This window comes from Balearica regulorum, chromosome 2, assembly GCF_011004875.1.
Source record: "Balearica regulorum gibbericeps isolate bBalReg1 chromosome 2, bBalReg1.pri, whole genome shotgun sequence".
Classification (NCBI taxonomy): Eukaryota; Metazoa; Chordata; class Aves; order Gruiformes; family Gruidae; genus Balearica; species Balearica regulorum.
Genome location: NC_046185.1, coordinates 104,224,127 through 104,249,840, shown reverse-complemented (window position 1 = coordinate 104,249,840; position 25,714 = coordinate 104,224,127). Strand labels below are relative to the sequence as shown.

At 53.3% G+C, this 25,714-nt stretch overlaps 1 protein-coding gene across 8 annotated transcripts in view; it reads right to left on the bottom strand.

Moving 5' to 3' along the window:
* Positions 1-15,543, bottom strand: part of NFATC1 (nuclear factor of activated T cells 1) — a 116,295-nt gene extending 100,752 nt beyond the window's left edge. For 6 of the 8 annotated variants that reach the window (XM_075745190.1, XM_075745192.1, XM_075745194.1 and 3 more), the window contains exons 1-2: positions 15,057-15,543; positions 4,461-5,559 (exon numbers count right to left, since the gene is read on the bottom strand). In XM_075745190.1, coding sequence (XP_075601305.1) covers positions 4,461-5,559; positions 15,057-15,189 — 1,232 coding nt within the window. In that variant the 5' untranslated portion in view covers positions 15,190-15,543. Of the gene's footprint in view, positions 1-4,460; positions 5,560-10,591; positions 10,799-15,056 lie in introns of those variants that run through there. The other 2 variants (XM_075745191.1, XM_075745196.1) reach the window with 2 other exon arrangements.
* Between the last annotated feature and the right edge of the window lie 10,171 nt (positions 15,544-25,714).

Here is a 25,714-nt window from a genome sequence, read left to right as displayed (position 1 = left end):
GTGAGACAGTCTTCTAAGCAGTCTCCAGCTTTACGGTACTGTGACCTAATGTAATCAAAAGCCGCTGCTACGCAGTGACAAACCAAACCTGTTGAAGCACCTAAACATCCCCATCCAGCATGAATATAGCAGGAGACAGAAAAAGGTTAGCAGCATTGCGGGCTCTTCCCTGTCCACTGCCCCTGCCCCTTAATTAACATTAATGAGTCCCAGGGGATGGTCACTGACACAACAGCCACAAGTCTCCATTTCACTGGGTCTTGCCCAGACAGTCCTTTACTTTGTCTGAGGAACTTCCTCCCGCTTGCCGTAAACACACAAGTTTGCCATGAACGCACAAGTCAGCAAATCCAGTGCTGCTGCATCGATGACTATCTCATCTTAAGACTGTTGGTGCCTTCTTCCACCTTCAGAAAACCCCAATTTCTTGAGAAACTCAACTTCTCCCAAGTAAGGTTACACTCTACCTCATAATCTTAACCGAAACATCTATTTAAAAAAAAAATGTGTCAAGAGTATCTGAAAGGTACACAAATCAAAATAAAGAAGAAAAAAAATATGCAACATTTTAAAGTCATGACTTTTAAGGCAATGATATGGTTTGGGGCCTCAATGAATGATTTTTGCATGCTTGGGTTTAATACTGTCACAGTAACAGAAGTAGAATCCAAAAAATCCACAAGAAATAAACAAACCCATTGATGAAGATAAAAGCCAAACGTGCTTTTGCACCTGGTAGACAGGTATTCAGCCATACATTCTCTGGATGTAAACTACAGCCTCCAGATGTAAAACTACATGACCCCGTGTCTGTGAGGTCAAGAACACACATGTATATTTTTGAGGTTGAAAAAGAGACTACAGCTAAAGAAAATGTGGCTTTTAACGGTTAAAAAAATAAACTGTACAAGAAAATACAGTAGGGAGCTTTTATAAGCCACCTGGAACTGGGTGTCTGTTCCTGGAAGCTCCTTTTCGTGTGGTAGACCTCATACATGCCATACGCCCGACCAAGAAACCCAACCATTTCTCTTCCCCCTCCCCCCAAAAAACACTGCATATAATGAAAACTCAAGTGCTACAGGCCAACACACTTCTTGGATCAAATTGATGACACTAGAAATAACTACCATACATTACTTTTCATCGAGTAAGAAACCGTCTCTAGGAAATTTCAGGTTGTATTTAGTCAAATACAGCAGCTGAAGAGTAAGTCATAAAACTGTGTAAGATACTCAGAAATCCAGTACTTTCATGAGTGCTTATTATACTTTTTGTTCTAATATAGGATAATTTAGGACATGCTAATGAGTGGGTAAAAAATAAAACTGGGATTTTAGTTTTGCAAATAGTCACTAACACTGCCCCCATACCCAAGGGCAGAAGTCTAGTTCTGTACTTGCATTCTGGCTTTGACATTTTTGCCCCTAAGAGATTCTGCATTACACAGCACTGAGGAGTGATGGAGAAATGTCACAGAAAGGAACACAACTGAGACAGCAAGGGCTTGAGAAATACAGAGCATCACCTGCTCATACAGTAATTGCCTGGTAGAGTGCTTCTTTTTAGACTATTTGCTACATTTGTAGCAATGCAATAAATACTGAAATAAAAAAAAGACCTTGGAGCTAAAAGCTAAAGCAGAATTTCACAAAGACCATCTCTTGACTCTCCATGCAATGATTCACCTCCAGTAGTTTTTAAGGCAGATTGGTACATTTAGGTAACCCAATTTTGGTCTGGAAAAGGTACAATTCCCATCACTACCTCAGGGTTTGTTCCAAAGCTTCCCCTGAAAATCTCTGCTTGGTCTCTAAATATTTTCTACATCCAAAGATTTGGCGCGAGGCCCTGGGCCGCCACCGAAGCACGAAACACAGCAGACAGATCCCCAGCAGACCTGGGTTACCCTGTGCGCAGCTCCAGCCTCAGCTGCGGGGTCAGGCTCTGCCCTCCCACCCGTCCCGCGATCCTCAGCACCTGCGTGCCGAGTCCCATGCAGGAACAGAGTCACACGTTCATAGTCCTCGAGGGGGATGTGTGAGCCCAAACCTGCTCCAAAGAGCCCACAGCCTGGGGACAGGGCTGAGACTCGGAGCTCACAGTCCTCATAAGCCACCAAGAGAAGCGTGAGGCACAGAAAGACTGTGTTTCTGCTAAGGCAGGCATTATTATATTCTTGTTATATTCTCTTGTTATTCCCTTGCTCCGGGACTTGAAAAGCTTAAAGCGGATTGAGCTTTAATTACGACAAGTGAAAAACATCATCAAACAATGATAAACAATAGAAAAAAAAGCCACTTCCCTTTTAAGACTGATGCCCGCTATAAAACCCTGGGAAAGGAGAGAGCACCCGGCTGACGGTCTGCCTGAGCCTGTTCCCTCCTGCCCCCAAAGAGATGGGAATGCAGGAGAGGGAGGGAAAGGCGTCAGTGATTTTCCAGGGCACACTGGCTTTTGATGAAAATTGTACCGCGTATTCAGGAAGAGACAGAGGAGGTAATCAAATCTGGTTATCTCAAAATCATTATGACCGGGTAGCTTTTGGAGACCAAGTTGTTTGTTGGAACCCACCCCTCCAGCCCTCACGTTTGAAATAGAACAGATGTGTAACATAACAGGAAAAAAATCCAGCTCTGTTGTGACAAATTCTTAACCAATTTTTTTGGAAAGATTTAAAATAACATAGTTTCTGTTGCGCAGGCTGTGATCCTGTTGACGTCTGAGCTCAGTTGCCCAGCACTTTCATATACATAAAACGAGAGGTATTTTTGGTGGAAGGAAGCACGGTCAGTGTATCTGATTGGTAAAATAACTTAAAATCACATTTCGACAGTAACTTCCAACTGCCCTAGAGCACGAGTTAATGAGATCACATGGAAACATATTGCGAACCAGGAAACATATTTTATACAAAACCAAAACAGTGGAAAAAGATGTTAAATACACAACGTAGTGGGGCTCCGTTTTTTACACTTCACCTTTCTTGTTTGTGTTAGCGCACAGGCATGCCGGGTGCCTCCAAACAAACCACAGCAAAGCACCTATGGGCCACTCGCTGCAACAGAAAGATAAAAGCCTGTTTGGTCAAACTGTCCCATTATTGTCCTTGAAGTCTTCGGCAAAAAGCAGTCCCCGACACAAAGCCAATGGCTGGCCTCTCTGATGAGCACAGGCTACTTGGCACTTCAGTGGGAGAACATAAAAGGCTTTTTTTAAGTATACAGGAAGGCTCTGAAGGATTTGCCTAGCGTTAAAAGTCTCTATCCCAGCTCCGAAAGGCAGCGAGTGCCTACCTCTGGATGGCTCGGCCAGACCCAAAGGGCTTGCTGTGCTTCCCAGCACTGAATTGAGCCAGGGTCCTGCAAGGAGCTTGGGCAACACAGAGAGGAGGAGGAGGAGAACGATGAGGAAGGGGATCACAGCCCTACGTGCTGTAACACAAAGGGCCACGGACTGCTCAATCTCAGTTTTGGGAGACAGCACGTGGCAGAGAGGTGCTGGCTGGAGAAAAGTGAGACTGGCAAGATTGAGAGCCAGGGAATGTATTGCTAATTAAAACACTTAATCTACATGCCCGCTTCTTTCATTTTGAGAAAGACAGCCTTCCTGTCAAAAGCAAGAAGCCAGGTGTGCTTTGGGAGGAAAAGGAGTCGTCATCACAACCAGGGACTGAAAACAGCCTGCAAACTTTTGCGTATACAGCCTTTGGAAGACTTAAAATTAAGATCATAACTGAGATCATAACAAATGGATGTAACTCAAATTCTGGCTATTCTGTGGTGCTTCCTACCTGGAGTCCTCTTGTGATAAATAAATGTGACCAGTATATTGAGTATTATTAATTGATGAATAAGGTTTTCTTCTTTGAATATAAAAATGGTGGGGAAGGGTGGGGGGAAAAAAAAAATCACTGCCCAACACAGATAGGAAAAGAAGACTGATAAGCAGTTTTCAGATGAAGTGAAAGCTGAAATAATGCACAAAAGAACTATATTCCTATTCTGTTTCTATTCACTGTCTATAAAGCACAAAGGTAAAAGGCTCTGTAACAGCCACAATAATGAGACCATCTCCTTGTCCTGCAATAAAAACATACTAAGTCATGATGAACTATTTAAGTACAGTCACAGGTCTGATGGCACCAAAATGTCCTGCTGCCTGACGAGCTTCTGAATACCTCATTTCCAGACTGCCTGGGCTGGGGCTCATCCCCTGGAAAGCAGATAACCAGTTACAACCCACACATGGCCAGCTCCTACAACAGCCTCTTCAACCCTTCAAGGCTTTACTCATGGTCACGCCACACCAACAACAGAGGCAACATCACAAGATACAGCTAAGTGGAATGAGTGGATGGGCGGATTTGGCAGGAAGCACAGACAGGAAGAGGAAGCGGGGGGAAAAAAGCACATAGTAAAGATAGTATCAGGAGTGCCCTTTAAGTCAGGGTTCCTTACCTCAGGTAGGATGTCGGAGACAGAGACTTTGGTTTGGCCCACTGGTAGGGATGCTGTGGCACAGACAGGTACTGCTCGCAGAAGTTTCCTTTCCTGATGTGCTGAAAGCTGGAGAAGTCTTCTGGTGACAAATCGGCAGTTGGCGATATGGTCCCGTGGTCCTCGCCAGCCGGTTCAGTTTTGAGAGTCATGGACGGGGTGTGGTCGATAGCGGTCTTCCTCGACTTGATGGGAATACCGTCGTTCATATCTATGGTGCTATCAGTGGTGAGGGCGTTGATGGCAGCGACGATGGCGGAGCTGGTGTACTGGTTGGTGTTCCCCAGCCACGTCTCATCTGTGACACTCACCCGTGGCGAGTTTTGTGGAGAAGGGGTGGGTGAGTGGTGCGGGGAGTAGGAGGTCTGCCGGCCATTGAGGCTGTACTTTCTCTTGTTGCAGGGTGACGGAGGCCTGGAGTTGCGAGCCCCCATCCAGTTCTCCTCCGTGATGCTCGTCCTGGGAGATGTCGATGGAGAGTGCCTCGGGGAACTGAGCAAAGTGCAGGCCACCATGCTGCGCTGGTAGCCCTCCTCTGTGTCGGTGGTCTTCGGAGAGACACATGGGGACTGCCACGGAGAGGTCTGCGGTGAAGTGTACGGATACGAGTAGTTAGACTCATAGGAAGACGCTTCGGAGTTGCAGCTTCTGGAAGACAAGCTACTCGCTGGACTCAGGCAGGACGGGTCTCTGTACGCCTCGATGTTCGGTAAGTTCAAAGTGGCAGTGGAAGGTGACCGCTTGGTGTTTGGGATGGCCTCCTCAACCTCATCGTGGAAAAACTGGTTGTTGTTATGATGAAGTCCCATGTAAGAAGTGATCTCAATTCTAGGGCTCTCCAGCGCTGGGGCTCCGTTAGGTCTGATGTTTGGCGGCAGGTAATACTCGGAGGCCCCGCTGTCAATGTGTCCTCCATATCCAGAAGGATGGTTTGTCGATGGGACAACTGAAATGACAGGATTTGATGTCTGAAGACCATGACATGGAGTTGACAATGAGGAATGTGCCACATTTAGAGGCAAGCCAGCATTTACGTTTGAAGATGTATAATTATAGTGTTCTGGAAAAAACAAACAAACAAACAAGAATGATATGAGGTGCTGCACAAATATACTGACTTAGTAACATACCCAACTGGAGTGGAGGGACATGGCACAACACACAAAAGGAGAGCTGTCCTTAACAACCCAGCCCACAGGTGTGTCATGCTAGGGGAGAACCTGCAGACTAACATCCTTGAAAATGCCACTAATTGAGCTATTGAATGCCACTAACTGAAGCTATCTTGGGAGGGGGATGTACCCGGACTGAGTTTGTCTTAAGGAAACTCTTCTTATATGAGCCTTCAGAGCAAAAAAATCAAGTCTTCAAACAATGTTGCTTCAGCATTCAGAGACTGCAGTGTTGCTCAAGAGATGTGCTTTTACATAAGTGAGCCTAATCCCCTCCCTGAAAAGTTGGAATACGCAAAAAACACAGGACAAAAAAAAAAGTGGAGGAAGACTAAAGCAAAGAACATGATCGACTGCACTCTGTTAAAAAAATTACATGCAACCAAAATTTCCATTACAGCAAGTTTCCAACTGGTTCCAGTTAACTAGGATTTTGGAACAAGAGGGATCTATTGACCTGCTCTGGTTTCTGGGACCACTTATCCTCCAGCCCAACTGGAAGAGGCCAGGTGAAGGATAAACATGGACGTCTCAGTACTCCGCGACAGCTGAAATTCCACTGAAATTACTGGTTGTTGCGTGCGCCACATCGAGCGCTGCCAGCAGCATGCTCTTGGCCAATGGTCTAACCATTTAACGGCTCTGGGTGTATAAAAGCAATAGCAGAGTTGCAGTCAGTGTGAAAACCCTGGAAGGTGACAGGTTACATCACAGACTTGTGCTGATGGGCTCCCTGACCCAGCACAGGGGAACAACCCATCCTTCACGCGCCTCCATCCCTGCTCTGCTACGGGGACCAGCATCTCAAAGCTGATCCACAAGAAACCATCCCTGCCTCGCCTCGCCGTCAGCCTGCTGAAGGGACTCCTTCAGCTCTGCTCCCCCATCCTGGAGCTGCGTATGTTTCTGTTTGCCACCCAGAGACACTGGTGGGCTGTGTGCGGGGAGACGGGCAGCCCTCAGCCACGGGCAACGTGGCCCTGGTGCTCTGAGCAGCGGTGGGATCAGGAGTCATCCACCACGTGCCTTCTGATACAGGGAAGCTCTGCGTCACCAGCACACACGGGCCAGAGGCCCTAATGCCAGTACCTTTTGCCTGACTGGGGAAAGACTGCAAAACCTTTCTATTCAGGACAACAGCCGCTGAACTTTGAGTCTGGGTAATGCTATTCTGCAGGTTCCTCTCAGCAGGCTGGAAATGCACCCAGCTCCAGCCCCAGCCCCAAGCTGCGCTTGCACCGCATCAGCCTTCCCTGAGGTTTATTATGGCAGCGGCACTTTCCTGCAGGATAGAGGGAAACTCTGCACCCCCCTTGGCCACCGCTGGTCCACACGGGGAGCTCGTCCCCTTCCACCCCAGGAGGCAAGCTTCCCTGGCGGTCACCCTTGCCCACCTTCCCTAGGGAGATAGGGAAAAAGCTGTGTTAATTACTGCAGCTGTTATTCCCAACATGACCCGCTCCCGGGGAGTGCTTTGGCTGCAGATGCAAACGAGCCTCCGAGCTGATAACACCAGCACAGCGGGCTATTCTCTTTCTTTTGTTTATCAGCTCAGCCCTCTCTGGTGTCATCCTCCGGTGATCCCGCGCTCGCCTTTCTTGCTGGCAATGACTCCAAGGCAAATGGTACTTAGGAAAAATTAATGTGCTGTCACAGTTTCACAGCAACTCTTCGATGTTCCAGCTGATGTATGTCATGTCAAGTAACAGTCAGGAGCGATGAGCAATGACACCTTTTGAACTCACTCTCTAGTTTGCCTTCAGAGACCAGCCATTTACTGAAGAAGGGTCATTAAATTACACCGGAGCATGCCACAAATAAAACTGGATTATTCAAAACATGCTGCAGCTTCACACTCTATTCAAACAATGCAGGCAGGAACTGTGAGGAAAGAGTTGCTCCTTCAACAAGGATAATCTGACTGCAGTGGTCACGGCAAGACACAGATCTGCCTGGGGGATCAGAGCGCCCTCCTTTCAAAATTAGACCCCTTTTGTTGCTACCCAGCCACATGGCCGTGCCACTCAGTGTCACCACAACCACCACTCCCCTCTCACTCTTCATGGAAAAAAAAACCAAAGTGGTAGATCAGTGCTAAGACCTTCTCCATTTCAGAAATTATCTCAGAGAAAGGGTCTAAGCAGCGCCTTCAAGGCAGCTTCAACCCCTTCACTTCTTCCTCCAGCTCTGAAGGAAGGCGATGCTTCTGGCACTGCACTGCTGCCAGGACACTGGCTTGGCTCTTCTTCCACGTACACCCCATGGGCCCTTCCACAGCCTCCTGGCCTGCTGTGTAGGTGGATGGCGCTGGTGACATGGCACAGCCAGGCACCGCCTCCAGCCAGGCTCCACCACGCAGCTGGACGCCCCAGGCAGGGGACCACAGGCTGCCCCAGCTCTGCGCCCACCAGGTGCACTTTGCAGACGGGGTGCAACAGCAGCATCTGCTGACTGCAGGATCAGTGCCTTTAGAGCTTTTATTGAAAAACAATAGGTAAGCAAACAAAATAGCAGGTATAACTATTACTTGCATGGAAAGACCTGTGAAACCAGCAGGCCTCTTAAAATCTAATGCATGACTAGGGTGAAATTTAAACACTGAAGTCTGCTGGGGATCTGCGGCCCAGGCCAAATAGGCAATATAAAGGCTCAGACCAGCCTTTGGAATCCAGTTTAAAAAAAAAATTAAAAGACAGCCTCAAGTACACCAAGCAAAAAGTTCCCCTAATGCACATGGCAAGGAATAGCCTCTTTTAGAACTATTATGCATATTTTAAAAGAGTCAATTTTTAAAGGGCCAAGAAAAATAACACGTCATACAACTTCTCACACAATAGTACTCAAAATTGAAAGAAGCAAGATCCAAAGCCTTCCAAATATATTTAGGTATCTTAAATTTTCAGGCAGCATGTAGAAAGTATGCCCACCAAATATAAAAGCCCCAAAGCCAGAACTAGAAACAAGACAGAGTCTTTGGTTTGTGAGCTAAAAACCACCAGCTACAATTTCTGAAAAAGCACATTCTTCTCCACAACTTCCGTATTTACAAAATTCTTCAAATGCGCATACATAGTCAGCATTCATAACATGCTGACGTCTTCCTCACCAGGATGAATTAGACACGTAGAAATAAAATGCCAGTCTTGAGGGAAGGGAGACGGAGGTGGCTACAAAGGCATGAAACTGCATCACATAATGCAGCTGCGTAGCGGCAAAAGGAAGGTAACGTTTTAACATGGAATCACTGTCACAACTGTGATCCATAGAGGCCCCCAGCACTTACTACCAAGACACTTTCAATAGTGTCTTTTAATATCTTGAGCCAAATCCCGGTATCAGATAGACCAGTGCAGGTCTACAACAGTTCTGTTCCAACAAATCCACACTTACATTAAGTATAACTAGGACAAGGAATTGGACCCCTTGACTTGTAAGCACATTCTCACATATTACACTTCACTTTGTGACAACATTAAAAAAAAAATCAGATTTTTTTTTTCTCTAGTTAATTTCACAAAGGTTTTATTCCTTTATACCATTAATGGGCCAATCCTGCAAGGCACTGGGCACCATCAGGTTTTATTTACATTCTTTAATTAGGAATGCTGAACACCTGCAGCTCAGAGGGGCTTCAGAGAAAGTGAAGGCTATTTTACATTTCTAAAGACGAAGCCACGTCTAGGTCTGTGTTTAAATTCATACTTTCAAAATTGCCTAATGGAGTTAGGTACTTTTCTCACTAGTACTTTGACACTTAATTTGCTTAGGCCCCTCCACTTTCCAGGTGTCTAATTACTAGGACACTCATCTGAAAAGCTTTGTGTGAAACTCTTAAACCAGCATTTTTCTAAAAACTGAGAAGCTCCTAACAACTATTTGGACACTGACGATGTGCCAGAGAGCTGGGCAATTGGGCAGCATCACGAGGGGGAGCACTATGCCTTCACCTGCATCCTGGCAGGCTGCAATACGCAGGCAAGGATTTGGGGACCTGCTCCAATTCCAAGGCAAAAGATGAAGCACAGACACAGAGACAGCCTTACTCCGAAGCTGCATTAAATCATCTATTTGTATGAGTGCTTTTTATGGTGACCAGCTATCACCGACGCTGTAGCAGTCAACCTCATACCAGGAAACGACAACTTTCTCTGTGTGTCAGTTCCAGACTTGTTCGCCTCATTTCCACCTCAAGTATTGATAGAAGTCATAATAAAAGACAGACGGACTGAGAGACCAGAGTTGGGAATGGTGTGACCCGTGATAAATTCAGGCCCGTTATTTTTATTTACAGATGACCTTCAAGCTAAACCCTGAGCCTAACTAGCTCCAGCTCATGGGGGGAAGGGGAGGGGGGCAGAAGTGGGTTGGCAATGGGCAAGATCCAGATCCCCACTTCTACCCCCCCCGAGGAATTTGGGGGCAGTGAGGGCTGTGCGAGGGGATCGCCCCCCGCCAGCGCCGGGCAGCCTGCGAGGACAGCCCGGTCGGTCACAGGCTGCAGGCAGACGGGGGCAGCCGTGCGAGCAGGCAACGCGGGGCTCTGAAGAGCTCAAACAATCCCGAAGTTTCAAAGATTAGGCACCGGCCGCTTCCCGAGTCGTTTCCCCTTGCAGGCTGGTCCGGGTGCTACAAGGGCACCGCAAGGAAGGGCTCCAGGTGCCGGGGCAGGATTTCACTCCCGGCCGCCGCGGCCCCGCTCGCCGGCGCGGCGGAGGCGACAAGCACCGCCCGGGACCGGGCCGACCCCGCCGGGCGGGACTGCCGGCTCCTCCGCCCCGCCGCCCCCGGCCGCGCTCCCATCGGGTGGGTGGGGGGAATAACCTTTCCCCCTCCCGAATCGGGCTGCGCAGGGGAGAGCTCCCCGCAGCATCCCTCCGCCAGCACCCCCGGAGGTGCCCCGGCCGCCCCGCCGCGACCCACCTCCGCCGCCGCCCTCATCGCTGTGCTTGAACTCGAAGAGAAAATCGAAGTCAAACTCCTGCTCGGCCTCCACGCCCGTCATGGCTCCCGCCGCGACCCCCGCCACTCTCCGGCACCCAGGCGGCGGCGGCGCAGCCCCCGGTCCGCCCCGTCGGGCCCGCCCCGTCGCTCCCGGACACCTGCTGCCGGCGGGCCGGGCCCAGCTCCCCCTCGGCGGCGGGCTGCGCGCGAGCCCCGGCAAGGCGCAGGACGGCGGCCGCTGCGGGCGGTAACGTGACCCCGGGCCCCGACGGGCGGCCTATCTCGCTGCCGCCGCCTCTGATCCGCCCTCCCTCCCGCTGTTGATGTTTCCGGGTCGATGCAAACAACTGCAGTGCCCGGCCCCCCCCGCCCTCCCCGCCCCGGACCCCCTCGCCGGGGCTCTGCCCCTGCAGCGCAGCCTGTGCGCCGCGGGGAGCCCCTCCGAGGCCGCGGCTGCGTCCCCCGTGCGGGGTTCCGGCACCGGAGGGGACCACAGACCCCCGGTTCGCCGGCTCCCCGGGGCCGAGATGAGGGCAGCGGGACTTCACCTGCTCCCGCCCGGCGGTGACAAACTGCCGCAGATGCCGGGCTCCCGCTAAACGGAGCGGGACAGGAGCGGCGCTCTCCGCCATCGGCCCGGGGGGGGGGGGGGGGGGGGGGGGGGGCGGCTCTGTGTGCCTGGCCGGGACACCGGCTTTTGCTGAGTGCTGCTATGGCTTCCTCCGAGGGTCCCCACCACGCCGTGTCTGCGAGCCAGGAGGCTTCGCTTTCATTTATTTATTATTTATTTTACTTAGTTGCAGCACCCACTAGTGCCAACTGCTATAAAAAGCGCATTAAAGCGGGACTCGTATCGTTACCGGCTGCCTCCGTGCGCCGAGGAGGGAAAGGTCCCCGGCCCGAGGCCGCTCTCTGGGGGCCGCTTACAAAGGGCCCGGTGACGGTGCGAGACGGGGCGGCACGGCAGTCACGGCGCTCCCCCGGCCTGCCTTTTCCCGCTTGCACGGGTTAAAAAATCAATTGGGGAAATTTCTGTTTAGAAATGCACTTCTGTCGGATTATACCGTCCCGTTTGAAAGTCTCCGCCAGGCAAAGGAGCTCCCCCGCCCCGGCAGCTTGGCTCGCCTCGACTCTTGAGCTCCCTGAGCTTCAGGCCGGATTTCAAAAGGAATATTTTTTTAAAGCGGTTATGGAAATGGTATTCCCTTCTAAACTCAGGGAATACCATTTTCCAGGTTTATGGCTGAAATCTCCGTTATAAAGTGCCAGGAAAACATTTTTTTTTTTTTTTTTTTACATCCGAGCCCGTTATGCTTTTTCCCCTCCTCACTGGGACCAGCCGCGCTGCAGTCTCGTCTCTCGCAGGAGCCGGTGGGCATCGGCAGCCCCCGAGACCGACGGGGCAGCCCCAGGGCACGCAGGGCCCTCCGGCCCCAGGGTGCTGCCAGCGGGCGGTCCCGCCGTGGGGCTGGGCTTTGTCCCGGAGGGGACGGGGTCTGCTTTGGGGCGGAGGTGAGGCAGCCGCCGGGGCGCCGCCGTGGAGCTTGCCCTCGGTCCCCTGCTCGCAGCCGCTTCCCCGACTTGCCGGGGCTGTCACCCGAGTGTGCAAAAGGCCTTGGCAGCAGCGGAACCCCTCTGCCTGAGGCTGCCGGGGCCGCGCTCACACCGGGATGCCGGAGCAGGCCAGGGGCGGCCCGCCTCAGCTTGGGAGAGGGACCGCGCCGCAGGGAAGAGCGTCCCGCTTGACCCGCGCACGGCCCGCAGCCTCTGCCCCGACGGCGGGGACTGCCGCGCCTCCCGCTCCCTGCCCAGGGCCTACGGGCGGCACAGCCGCCTCGACCCGGCCCCCAGCCCCCGCGGCGCAGCCCCCCTGTTTCACCGGGCTCACCCCCCTGCCGCCCCTCCGCGCCGGGCTGTTGTCTGCTCCCCACCTCTTGCCGGCGCACCCCGGGGGGGTACCGAGAAGAAGCTCTCAAGTACCCGCAGCGCTCGCTCCTTTGCCTCTCCCACATCTGGTACCTGCGAGATGGGTGAAGTGTCCCAAAACTATTTACAGACGGCCTGATTTGCCAGTGCCATAAATATTAGTGCTGTCGATGAAATATTTCGATTGGCACACTTCCCTTGGAGAAAGAGGAAAGATGTACTACGGAAAGGTAAAACCGAAGCGATGCCACACGTAAGGACGGAATAACAGCGTCGCGCCAGTTCATAATCCAGTTTAAAACAGTGCCATTAAACTGGGGAGAGCGAAACAAGCCAGGGGGGTCGATGTGCCCCGCCAAGGCCATCCCCGTGCCGCCAGGCGCCTTTGCGCGACCCACCGACCCGACCCACCAGCCCAGCCGCTGCCGACCAGCCTCTCCCTGTAGTTAACCTGAGTTGTCCCCACTCCCCTGGTCACAACGCGGGGCCGACAAGGGACCCAGCAGGCGGGCTGCTCTAGCTCCAGCCCCGAAGGAGAATTTAACTTGCATATGGCGTTAACCTGCTGGTACTCTCTAACGCAAAGGACTCTGCACCTAGCTACGACCCAAAGAAAAAAGCGGGGTCCACCGGGACACTTTGCGAGAGTTTCTTGCCAGGCTAAGCAAGAAATAGACTATTTTCTTTGATTGTTGCAGTTTGGCAATCAAGGGGCACCTTAAATTGCAGGCAGCGATCCTGACTTGCAGGGCTCCCCTACGTGTTTCCTGGATTGGGTCACACTTTCTGGCTGGCCTCATTTTCTTAGTCCCTTACAAAATAAATCAACAGGGAAGAGAACTATCGACGAGAGCTGGCGACATTTTAACACAGGCATCAGAAATTCCACAGAAATAAAGGGGGGGGGGGGGGATTATATCTTTTTTTGACAAGAGGCCGTATGCTTTTTGTGTCAGCTGCCTCTGGGTGTAATTTTTACAAGTTAGTGCATTCGGTGCCCTTGAAGCCCAGAGCGCTGGAAACGCTGTGCACGCAGCTCTCGGAGGTCGGAGCGTGCGAAAGGCACGCAAGCCAATGCTATTAAATAAAACGTAATTAGCTTTCATCCAAAAAGGCGCTCGCATACTTCAAAAGCGGAGCCGCAGTCACAGCCGCGTTTGTAGCTTTTGCATTGGCCGAGTCCTGTCAACTGAAATGAACCCCTGGAGTGAAAACATCTGTGTTAAAAAAGAAAGAAAAGATGGGTCCTGAGCGCCCGTCCGGCTTTTCTGGAACAAACCCGGGGAAGGGAGCCCCGTTGTCCCACGCTGCGAAATAAACACCGCGGACATGGACGCGACCCCCCCCCCCCCACTTCTTCACAACTTTCTCTTTCCGCGATGTGCGGGCTCGCTGTGCCCAGCCCGAGCCCGGCAGGCCGTTTTAGCCCCAGCAGCAAAGCGACAGCACCACCAGATCGGAAGGAAACTTGGGAGCCAGGGGGAGGGATGGGGGGTGGCAGAAGGCTGCTCCCGGGCCCGCGGCGGGGAGCCGGCAGCTGCCCCGCACCTGCTGCGGCGCGGAGGTGATGCCCGGCTACCGTCTGCGGGGTCCCGCTCCCGGGGCGAGGCGGCGCGGTGGTGCCCAATGGCGCTGGCAGAGAAAAACGAGGTGCGAAAGTTTCGCCAGTGGGCAGAGCAGTGCTGGGTAACGATGCTCCGGGAGAGAAAAATGTCCCACTGGCACAGGAGAGGCTGAAGCCGGTCCCGACTCCAGCCAAACGCTGCCCCTGGTAGGACCAAGTTCAGCCCGGAGGAGCAGCCCCCCGCAAAGCGCTTCCCAAGCCCCGCGCCCACGATCCTTCCCTCTAGAAACTTTGCCGCTCTGTTTTCAGGGCACTTTTCGCAGCAGGGTTACTACGGGGCATCGAAAGAAGTCGCGACAGAGAGCCAGGGTCGCGGGGCAAGCGCTCCCTCGGCTCCGGGCCGGCGTCGGCGGGCAGCCCACACCCCCGGGGGCCCGGAGGACCCGGGGCGGCGGAGCCCCGCAGCCAGCCGCAGCGTGCCCTCCTGTTTCGGTGCGCCGGGGAGGGCTGGTCGCTGGCGCTGACCGGAACCCGCGTTTTTAGGAGGCTCCCTCATTTTCCCAAGAGCGAGGGATGGCTGCAATTACAGCGTGCGTTCCGACCTCCTCCAAAATCAAGCCCGGGTCTGGGCAGGGAATCCCCGAGCCGCTTCGCAGCGCCTTCCCCCGACCGGACCCCAAGCGCTCTCGCAGCCCCGCGCTGGCGGCGAGGGCGATGCAGCGCCGCCGCCGCGCTGCCCCGCCGGGCCGAGCCGGCACCGGGAGCGGGCCAGAGAGCGGGCCCGGGCCCGGCGGGAGGCGGCCGGGAGCGGCGGCGCGGCCGAGGCGGCGCCGTGCGAGAGGCGAAGGAGACACCTATTGGCAAGCGGCCGCCGGCAAACCGCCGGGCCGCCGCGGGGAAACACCGGGGGACACCGCCGCCCTCCGCCCGCCCGCCCGCAGCGCCGCCCGTTACCTTCCTCCGCCGCCTTCATGGTGCTGCCGAGCGGGCGGGCACCGCGCTGCGGGGCCGCCGCCGGCCTCTCTCTCCCGCTGGCTGGGTCCCGCGACGGCGGCGCGGCGGCGGCCGGCGGGGCAGCGCTTGGCATCCACCCGGCGGGGCGGCGGAGCCCCGGCGCCGCGCCCCGGGCCGCTGCCGGCCCCTCGCCGCCTGCCCCGCGCCCGCACCCCCCGCCCGCCTTCACGCCCCGGGGGCCGGGGCCGCGCCGCCCCCGGCGTGGTAGCCGCGCCCGCGGAGGCACAGGAGCTCGCCGCCGCCGCCCCCCCGGGGCCGGGGCATGGAGAGGAGGGCGGGTGTGCGTGGGGACTTCGGAGGCACTGCCCGCGCCGCGGCGGCGGGACGGGGCGGCGGGCGCTGCCCGCCCGCCGGGTGCCGCAGGCGGGGGACGGGGGCGAGTGAGTGTGCGGAGCGGGGGAAGTCTCGCTCTGACGCAGGGCTGCGCGCCCGGCGCCGCCTTTTTAAAGCTGGAAAACACCCCCCCACCTCCCTTCCCCTCCCGGCCCCTCTCCCCGCCCCGGCCCCGTGATGTCAGCCGGGCCCCGGCCCCGCCGCCGGCGGGCGGCCAGCGGGAGGCGGGCACCGGCGGGCACCGACGGGCCCCGGCCGCCGCGCCGCCCGCCCGCCCCTCCGCGGGGCACTACGGCCGCCCAGCCCCGGGCCCAGCCACCGCCTGCGGGGTCTCCGCAGCCCGCGGGAGCCGAGTACCCTCTTCGAGGGAACGGGCGGCGCGCCGGGGTCGCGAAGTGAAGGAGAGGAGGGAGGGCAGACGGGGGAGAGAGGGAGGCAGGCAGGGAGGGGGAAAAAAAAAAAAGCGAGGCAGCCTCGCATGCTGAAATCATTATGTAAAAAATCGCAGGCTTCCCCCGCTGTGGAAATTTGGAAAAGAGCATCAACTGGCAGGCGAGAGAAAGGAAAATCCCATTCTGCTAAATTACTAACAGACCCGGTGGACTCGGTTTCAGTCGCTCCAGATTTATTATTATTATTTTATTTATTATTATTCTGTAAATATCTCAGCAACACAGTTGTATCTCATCACTTCGTAGCGGGGGGAAAGAGAGGTTTCCAACCCGCAGCGACTCCTCCTCCCACCTCTCACCTCCGGGATGCCCCGGCCCGGCCCCCGACGGGGCCGTGACACCCCGTCAGAGGCAGGAGCCGCCCGGGCGGGGGCTGCCGAGAGGGGCCGCGCCGCCCCGGCCTCCGCCGCTTCGAGCCCCGTTCCCCTCGCTCCGCGCTCCCCCTTCGTCCTCCCTCTGCCCCCAGAGCTGGCAGGAGGGGACCATACTTTCCTGTTGGAATTGGACGGCAGCGTGCGGAGAGTTGGGGTGGTTTTGAGCATATCTGGTGTATGAAGAAAAAAAATAATCATAAATCTAGTGCCTGACACCCATATGTGGTTGAAAATAAACCCAATATAAACGAAATCCTGTCTGCTCCTGGGGAACAGGAGGCCGCGGCTGATTCTTCGGGGCGAGCTACCTCCACTAAATCACGGTGGAAGACGGTCGCCACCAAAGAGCGCGCCCGCCGAGGAGCACAGTCACACCCCCCACACCCCTCCCTGGACCCAGCCGTCCCCTCTGGTGGGGAAAAACCAAAACAAAAAGGGCGACGCTTTTCTTTCAAGGAAAACTGAATGGGAAAAAAAAGAGGGAAAAAACCCTCAAGCCCCCAGCGGCATGGTCCCCAACCTCGAGGCCTCCCCTCAGGGAGCCGGGGTGGGTCGCCTGGACGAGGCGAGCGCAGAGCTGGCCCCCCGCGCAGAGGTGCGGAGCGGCCGCGGAGCGGGATGGGCCGGGCCCCCGCCGCGCCGGGGCGCCGCCAGGGGGCGCTGCGGGAGGGCGCGGGGCGGTGCCGCAGCGCCTCCCCTCGACGGCGCGGCCCCGGTGTGGCGCGGCGGCGCTCGGCGCTACCGGCGGGGCGGAGGCGAGGCGGGGGCCGCTCCTCCCCGGTCCCGCGTGCGCCTGGGCGGCTCCCGGAGCTGCCCGACGGCGGTGGGGGGCGGGGGGGAGATCCCGACGCCTTCCCGGGAGGCCAGAGCGGGGGTGAGGCGCGGGGCGGGCGGCCGGGAGCCGCGCTCCCCTCGGCGGGACTCTCCTTTCCTGCCCGTCCCCCCCCCGCTCCCCGCTGAAATGACGGAATCCCCCGTCTGTTTCCTCCTGTTTAATGCCGTTGCCCGGACCACGGTGGCTCCGCTCCAAGGCCCCGCCAGCCGGCGCAGGCAGCCGGCGGTGGCGGCGCAGCGCGGGGCCCGCGGCCGCCCCCCGCCCCGACCCCGCCGCTCCGGTCCCGGTCCCGGCCCAGGCCCTGCCGCCCCCGCCGCCCCCCGCTGCCGCCCCCGGGCCGCCCGCCGCCGCCCCGCCTCCGCCCGCTGCTCCTCTTCCCTTTCCCCTGCGCCTCCCTCCCGCCTCCCCAAGTTTGTTTACAGCCGCTACTAGGAGAGACTGTTACACGGAGCTTATTTTGGGAGCTGGTGATGACTAATGAAGTTAAAAGGAGCTTAGTACAGAAAACAACCTTATTTTTAGACGGCTGTTGTTTCAGTGGATTATTGTAGCAAATGCGCCCTGGCCGTTTTTAAAAGCCACTGCCCAGATGCCAAGCCCTTTCTTCTGCGCTGCCGCCGAGGCGCGTGCGCCTGGCCGGCCCCTGCATTGTTTTCTTCGCTTTCCAACATCTGCTGGCTAAACCCTACCTGTAATTGCTATGGCTACAGTTGGCCTTAATTAATTTGGACTTTCCGACACACAAACCTACAACTCTTTCCACAGAAGAAAAAAGAAGAACATTTTACAAAGTCTTTGGAGTATTTGGAGCAATTTATGGTGACCTCCAGTGCTAGGTCAGCGGGGACCTGAAATGGGATCCCCTTTCCCTTTTGAGGCAGGGCTAGCTCTTCCGTAGCACTTCTTCACCTCCCAGGTGCAAGATGGAAGAGGCAGGTCTCTGCATTTAGCTTCACCTCAAGTGTTCCCCTGGGCCACAGGGTGACAGTGCTGCCCACCACAGCTGGTGTGCAGGGAGAGGTTGGCGGTGCACAACAGGGAGATAAGGCTGCTCCTGCTGCCTCGCTCCCCATCACCCCTCTTCTCCCCATGTGGGAATCACTGCATGGCAGATCAGGCACTAAAACCAGACATGACTCCCTGTGTCCAAGGCTGGTCCCTCACCGACCAGCCCTAATCCCTTGTGGGTACATCACAGCAGAGCTGGGGAGGGGGAACCTCAGCAGGCTCTGCTCCGCTGGATACACAGAGCTGGGCAGATGCGTACCCCAGCAAGAAACCCTCCCTTGTCCTCAGTGCTGTGCCAGGCTGTGTCTCACCCCCCTTCACCGCCATGCAGCCAGCCTTCTCCAGCTTTCCACAAAACGCTTCTGCTGATCCCTCTTTTATCATGGTCCATCTCCACTGCAGAGAGTTGTACGTGCTCCCTGGGCAGGCCCTCCATCCATGCATCCCACAGCAAGGAGGAGGGGGTGAGCTGGTGCTCCCCTTCCCTCACGCTGCGGCAGAGGCAGCTGTGCTTGAAGACAAAGCACTTGCTGCTTTTAGCCAGTAATTAGGTTAATTGCCAGGGACAGTTCATCTACCCTGCTCTACCTTTCCGCCTTGGCTGAGACTGAGCGCGTGGTGCCTTGCGTGGCCCAGGTCAGGCTGAGAAACTTGTCCGTGTGGCTGCACGCCGAGGCAATGCTTGTGGGAGGCAGTGCGGCACGGCTCTGCCTGGCGGGAAGCAGCTGTCTGGGGCGAGAGTTTGGGCTGAAGAGGATGTAGCGCAGCGGGGAATAGAGCAGGCCATGGAGCCTCTGTCTTACAACATAGCCTTTTTGGGTTCCCATCGATTTTCCGTTGCCCTGAGGGTGACCAGTTTGTACTGGGCTGCACCTGCCCAACGCTGGAGCCGCCTGTGGCAGCTTGGCTGTCCAACATGCGCTTCCTCCAAACCGCAGGCACCGCAGGCTTGAATGGGCACTTTTTGATCACTTTTTACCCCTTCTGTTCCTCTTTGCAAGCAAAGGTATATATTTGCCCTCTGTCCTCAGCTCTTGCATGTAAATGTACTGCTGTCCTTTAAAAAACCACCCCAAAACCTGTGGAGTATTTACACAGGATGTTTTAATCACTGAAGAGTCTGATTCATGCTTACTAGATTAGTTTCTCATTATATTAAGTCGTGGGAGTGTGTGTATTCCCTCCTGCATTTTGCTTTTCTCTCCTTTTCTTTGGGGCTCATCAGACTGGGAGGGATGATTTGCATGGAGCTTTGTACCACAGTAGCTACAGTATTTCTCAGGGAACCTCTAATTCAACCAAAATGCCTTAGTTATCGCCTCATCAGAGGATACACGTTAGTAGCACAGCACAACAGACAGGTAGGGCTGCTGTTCCTGACTTGTACCCTGACCTGCTTGCAAGACTTGGGACAAATTGTTCCTTGGCGTGGTCTCCTATAAAATGCGAATCTTTCATCTGCATAAATGTGTTTTGAGAGTAGGGCGGGGGGGAACCTCTCTCTCCAATGTTTACCAATATCAAATATTTTCTTACAATAAGTGGACAGAATCCCATAATCAAACATATGGATCAGAAAAAGCTACCCAGAAATTTTGTTCTGTTTTGGGCTTCTTGCCCTTATATCCTTATAGCCTTTTATATCTAACGTATATAATAATGGCCATCTCCTTAGGGTCTGTGCGCCCATCTTTTGGGTCTTGGCAGCTTCAAAAGCATCAGCATCTGTTCAGAATTTCATTCATTGTAACAAAAGATTTATAAGTCTCAAGCCTCCCTAACCAAGTCCCTAATTAAAGTCTTTCTAATCCCCTGCTTTGAAAATTGTAACAAGATTTGCTGGAAATTGAGAGAGCACATGGCCAGTGTTTGTGGCCGGTACTGCACCATTTTGAAAACCCATCCATGAACCTTTCAAAGAAGGCACGGAGCACAGCTGAGCGGTGGCCAGCTGCTGCCCGAAGCCCCCCCAAAGTTAGAAGTTGATGCAAAGGCAGGGGCTGGGCTCATCCTCCCATCCCCCAGACACAGCCTCTTTCACATGCTGCCAGAAATCATTTCCCCGCTTTTAAGGCACATTGCACTTAGCAGGAGAAATGCCAGAGGAGGAATTCTGTGTGCTTGAATAATGTTGTAATTTACCTTATAACCGGTCTCATTACGACGTTGAGTGCTCTGTTGATTTACCTGGCTTTTGATTTAGTAGACTCTTTTTTAAACGACTATTTAGGAACGCAGCCAGGGACTGCAGGCAAAGGACCTTAAACCTTTTTGGAGCTACAGTCACTCGTTCAGACACCGACTTTTTAAAATCAAGACAGGCATCAGACAGCCACACCAGACCCGTATACAGAAAGGTGCGACTGAATTAAACCAAGACATTAGTTCAGAGAAATAATTTCATAATGATACATGCTGCGTCAGTGCCACTTTATTTCCTTTTGGGTTTGCCCCTTCTACAAACCAGAATCGCGGGCAGGTATGCCCCTTCTGCTCTGGGCGAACCCCTCGCTGCTGGCTGGGGTCAATGTGCAGCAACCCCCCTCCATGGCTGGTCCGGATCATGGTGGGTACCAGCAGTGGGCTGAATCCCAGCTCTGTTGCATTACCCTGGGGTCGCACCAGGTACTCCCCTCGACAAAACAACCATCAAAAGTGAAAATACTGATACTCCGCATTTCTTCCTGGACACTACCAATTAAGTCTACAGTACACTGGGTGGTTAAAAACTAAGAGCATGTATAACGCTCTGTTTGTAAAATAGTACTAAAAAAATTGACAAATTTTTATACTTACGCAGTGTAGACAGACTTGCAAAGGAGCAGTGGCAAAATTTTCTACCAGACAATATATTTTAGCTCCAGAAATATTTCATGTGTTTTAGACTTCCCCAGTTGCTGGTACAGAGGCTGGTAACAAGTTTTTTGCCTCGCTCAAAGGTACCTAGTGAAAGAAAGGCTGGTTGGGTACACAGGGACTCAAGCTGGCTGCAGAGCAGAGTCTTCTCTGGAGGAAGGGAAACATCAGATTCATGATGTCTGCAGGAGACTGGGACCCATGGCAGGTATCGGTTCCTACACGCTGTAGGGATGGCAGCTTTCACCTCATTCATCCTCCGAGGCACGGGTTCACACCTTCGTTTTCAGGCAGTGCAAAGCAGTTTTTTCCAGATGTCTACGTTTCAGCTGCGGGAGCGGGGTTGCTGCAGGAGGCTTTGTGGAAGCGGTGACTCAGGAGGATGGACGCGAGGCCCGGGCTGGCTGCTTGTGCAGCGGTGCTGCTTCACCCGGCAGCCCAGGGGCCAGTGGCTGAGCCTGTGATGGGCAGGAGTTAGGAAGTGCTGCACATGGCTCTTCCACTGCAAAAGGGGCTCATTTCCCTCTCGATAAGCCTGTAAGTTCTATGTGCTGTGGAAAGTCTGCTTTTAGCACCAGGTCCCTGTAAGTCCTTCTTGTCCTCTCCCCTCCCCAAGTGCATCTGCCCCTGCAGCCAGAGGAGACCCAGACTGATCTGATTTACACCAAAGGCAGCGCACGTTGTTGAGCTGTGGTCTCAACCAAGTGCCCTGAGGCCCAAACATGTCCTTAGCTGTCTCCGCAAAGACACGTGCTGTGGTAGCATCTCCTCTTGCCTCCGTGTTCTGGCGCACAGAACAGGGACTGGCCTGTTTCAGACTCTGAGTTCAATGCCGAGAGCACCCTGGTTGCCACATGAAATCGGTGACCCAATGTGAAGTCCTGGACTCCCCAGCTGCGGCATGGGTTCCCTTTTCCAAAATCTCAGCTGTGCTATTATTTACTTGATGGGCTCCTACTATCCCTACTGCTCCTCAGCACCAGCCCAAGTCTTTTCCTTCATTAGTTTTCTCCTGCTCTAGTTCATTAAACTTGCATTTAAATGTGCTATTGGTTCTCCCTAAACGAATAAACTTCCATTGTGTAATACTGAATTCCTTTGTATTAGCCTGTTCCCCCAGTGTCTCCAAATCCTCCTGTAGTCTGGTGCATTCCTGAAATTTATCAGCATCCTCCCCTCCTATCATGATGTCATCCACATCTGGACACCCAGCATATCGTGCCAGCCTCGGGCTCATTTGTACAAAACTCTTGAACAGAACAAGTCCCAGCACTGAGCCCCAGGAGCTCTGGCCTGTTAGCTCTCTTCATGTGCACAGTCCTATTTATTGCACTTTTCTCTAACCCAAGTTTATCCTTCTAATATTGATACTCCAATACTTGCATATTTTTTACTGACCTTATTTTCTGATGCAGAGTCAGTAACCTTGTTAAACTCCAGCAAACAGAAAATCATTGCTTTAAACTTTTCTGGGCTCACCTTCACAAACTTTATGAATAGGATTTGGATTACTCTAGCAGCAGTTTTGATGATGGCCCCTTGTGCCAGACACTTGCAAACACCAGTCTCTGCTCCCCCTTTCCCGAGTACTTTCAACATGATAGATCAACCCAGGGGATGAGAGGTATCGAGGGAGAAAGGAAATGTTTTCCAGGTAATGAAATGAGGTGGCAAGGTTTTATTCACTCACTTGTGGCTATGCACCGTTGAGGAGCATCCTTTACATTTCATGTAAAGTAGGTAATGATGAACTGCAGCCCGATGGTGTAAAGCAATATACTCTCCTCTTCTCTTATTTTCACCAAACATTGAGCTTCTCAGTCTTTCCAAAGACAGAAGCCTTGGACAGGGATGAAACTTGGAGCTTTTCAGCCTAAAAGATGAAATTATAGGAAACTGCGCCCTATTGGAAATGAAGGGCTACGATGCAGATGCTGAACGCAGATGTCTCCAGCTGCCTGAAGTGTACTACTTCAATAGCGATGGCAAGTTTCAGATACTGTATTCAGCGGTGCCCAGGTCACAGCTGAACTGTACCAGCTGCAGAGTCGGTGACACCTCAGTGGTGGGCTGGCTTTGATCCTAACTCCCAGTCCAACTTTGTGCAACCCTGCCTGCTCTGGCTGTCCAGGGATGCCACAGACCTCAGCTAAATCCTGTTTCTCGCAGAAATGCTCCATGGATGAGGGGTTTCCGAGAAGCCCTTTGATCAGCTTCGCAGAGCAAGAAGCTTGTCTTTACCAGGGGGATCACAAAAGGCTGGCAAGAGATTGGGCTTTTAATGCACACCTTTCCTTCCTCACAGCTTGAATTCTATCATCTCCCTCATTCTTTTCACACCATATTTCAGGCACAATAGGTGTTTTCTTTATAGTGATGATTTGACCGAGGGGATGAAATCCTGAATCCTGAAATGGATTCCCAGACACCTGTAGTTTGGTCAAGGATATAAGTGTTTGGTTCTTCATGTAACAAAATGACTTACGAGCCCAATGACTTACTTGTTCCATTAGCTAATGGCAGCATTCTTGTTTTGTGACATCCCTGCATGCTGAAATAGCTATCTTGAAGAACAAATCCTGAAAATTAAAATCTTCTTGAGTCAAGCAGGCTGCCTGGCTAGACTCTACCTTATTATTATTTTTTGCTGGTGTGTAGCCATAAAGAGAAAACCAAGGAGAAAAATAGGCAATTAAAATGCATTAAATTGATTTCCAAATGAGTATGTAGAACTAGAAAGACTCAGGAAGAACTCCATCTCTCCTCTTGCATCTGCAGCTGTATGTGAGAGTGCAAATTCACTAGCAACTACAACAAGACACATTTGCAAACATTAGTAGGGTCAACCTTCTATCTAGGATCCCTCAGTCAAGTCTCTGAAAACCAAATGTGTTAAGTCATTGCAGTTGCTTGGCACACATTGCAGAGCTGGACTTTTCAAAGGCCATGCAAAAGTTTTTCAGGATGAACTCCTCAGACCCAGCAGTTCAAACATGAGACTCTCAGCTCTGCAAAGCCAGAGAATCATTTTCCTCATTGTTAAGAAAAAATGCCAGAAGGCACCTCACGATTCCTCTGCTCTAAACTGTGTTCTAGCAAAATAGTGAAACCACAAGCATTACGAAAGCACACGACCTGCTGACACCAGGCACTGGGTCTGCTCTGTGGCTCAGGTCTCACTGACAGACTGTCCCACCTCAAGTTAATGCAGATATATCAAATGCGAGCCTGGAACAGTTAAAGAAAAACATGAAGATGATACAAATTAATCTCTTCCTCTTCTTTGCTTCTAGGACTTTCCTCTCCCTACTCCCTTCCTCCCAAGAGTCCCAATTAAATTTATTTTCAGGTTGCTTTTTAAACACACTAAGTGAATTACAAAATTAAAGCAGCCTCTCAGCTGTGGTGTGTGAGAAGGAGGCTCCCCACAGACATGTGTGTGGTGCAAGGGACAACAAACTGCATAGGCAGATACGCGCAGACAGTTCAGCTAAGAGGTAGAGCAACAGCAGAACAACCTCCCTGACCTGCCGATGCAGGCTGGATCTATCCACCAACCTTACTCTGGGGAAGGCAGGTGTGAAAAGTCAGATCAAAGACTAGGGCTGAAAGTTGGTTCATGGGACACTTTGGGACTTCTGCTGAAGAATCCGTGGCTAGAGGTGAGTCTTTGAGATTAAAGCCACTTGCATTTACTGCTGAAGGGCTGCTGTCTGCTTGCTGCCCAGCACCGATGCATTGAGCAGTCCGTAAGAGCTGTGCCACAATGAAATACTTTTCTTGGTGTTTCTCAAGTTACATGAGTCAAAGCTGTCAAGTCTGGAAGTCTAGGATTTGACACCAAGTTTTGCTGGCTGCACTCCAATCAGTGGATGCAGACCGATTTTACAGAAGTGGCCAGCAACCTCTAGCAGGACCAAAACGTAGCCTCTGCTCCTGCCCCTGGAAAGCTCCTCCACTCGTTGAGGACCTTCACTGGGCTGCAGAGGTCCAGCGCTGCATGGAGCTCTGGAGTACCTCATCTGGAAGCTCCTGTCTCCGGTCACTGTTCTCTGAATGCCAATCAATAGAGTGACCCAAGGAATCAGACAGAAAGAGGCCCCAGAAATTCTGCACGCACAGGCACATACACACACACAGCGCTATCATCTCTTCCATTTGGAGTTCATGGCTGGCTAGAGTTGGTGACCACAGGGTAAAAATTTGTCTTGAGGAAGGATCTGAAGGTGGTTCAGGGTGACTGCTGCCTGAGTAGAAAGCTCAGTAAAAGACACCTCTCATATCCTGGGATTGAGGAGCTTGGATGAACAGCCCAGTTAGGGTTTAAGGCTGTTACCAGTGGTAGATCAGAGGAGGGTAAAGGCAGGGTAGTAAGAGATCAGCTTGGGATAAGTATGGAGGGGACAAAACATGAGCTCCCAGTTCAGTGATGAGAGTCTTTCAGGAACATTGGTGCAAAGATCTGGAGTGGGGCAGGAGGAGGCAGGGGAAGGGCTGCCAGGATGTTGGCTCATGGACCCAACCACAATGCTAGGCTTGGCACAGCAGTCCTGTGGACTTCAATGATTTGGAAGTGGCGAGGAGAGGGAATGTCTTGCTGAGATGAAACATCCTGCCCTGCTAGGAGCACAGGAACATGTTGTTTCTGATGGTTGGCACTATTGGCCAGCAAATCTGGCAAAAAAGTGGTTAATGAGGGCCTTGACATGAAGTCTATCCTAACCCAGCTGTCTCCACAGC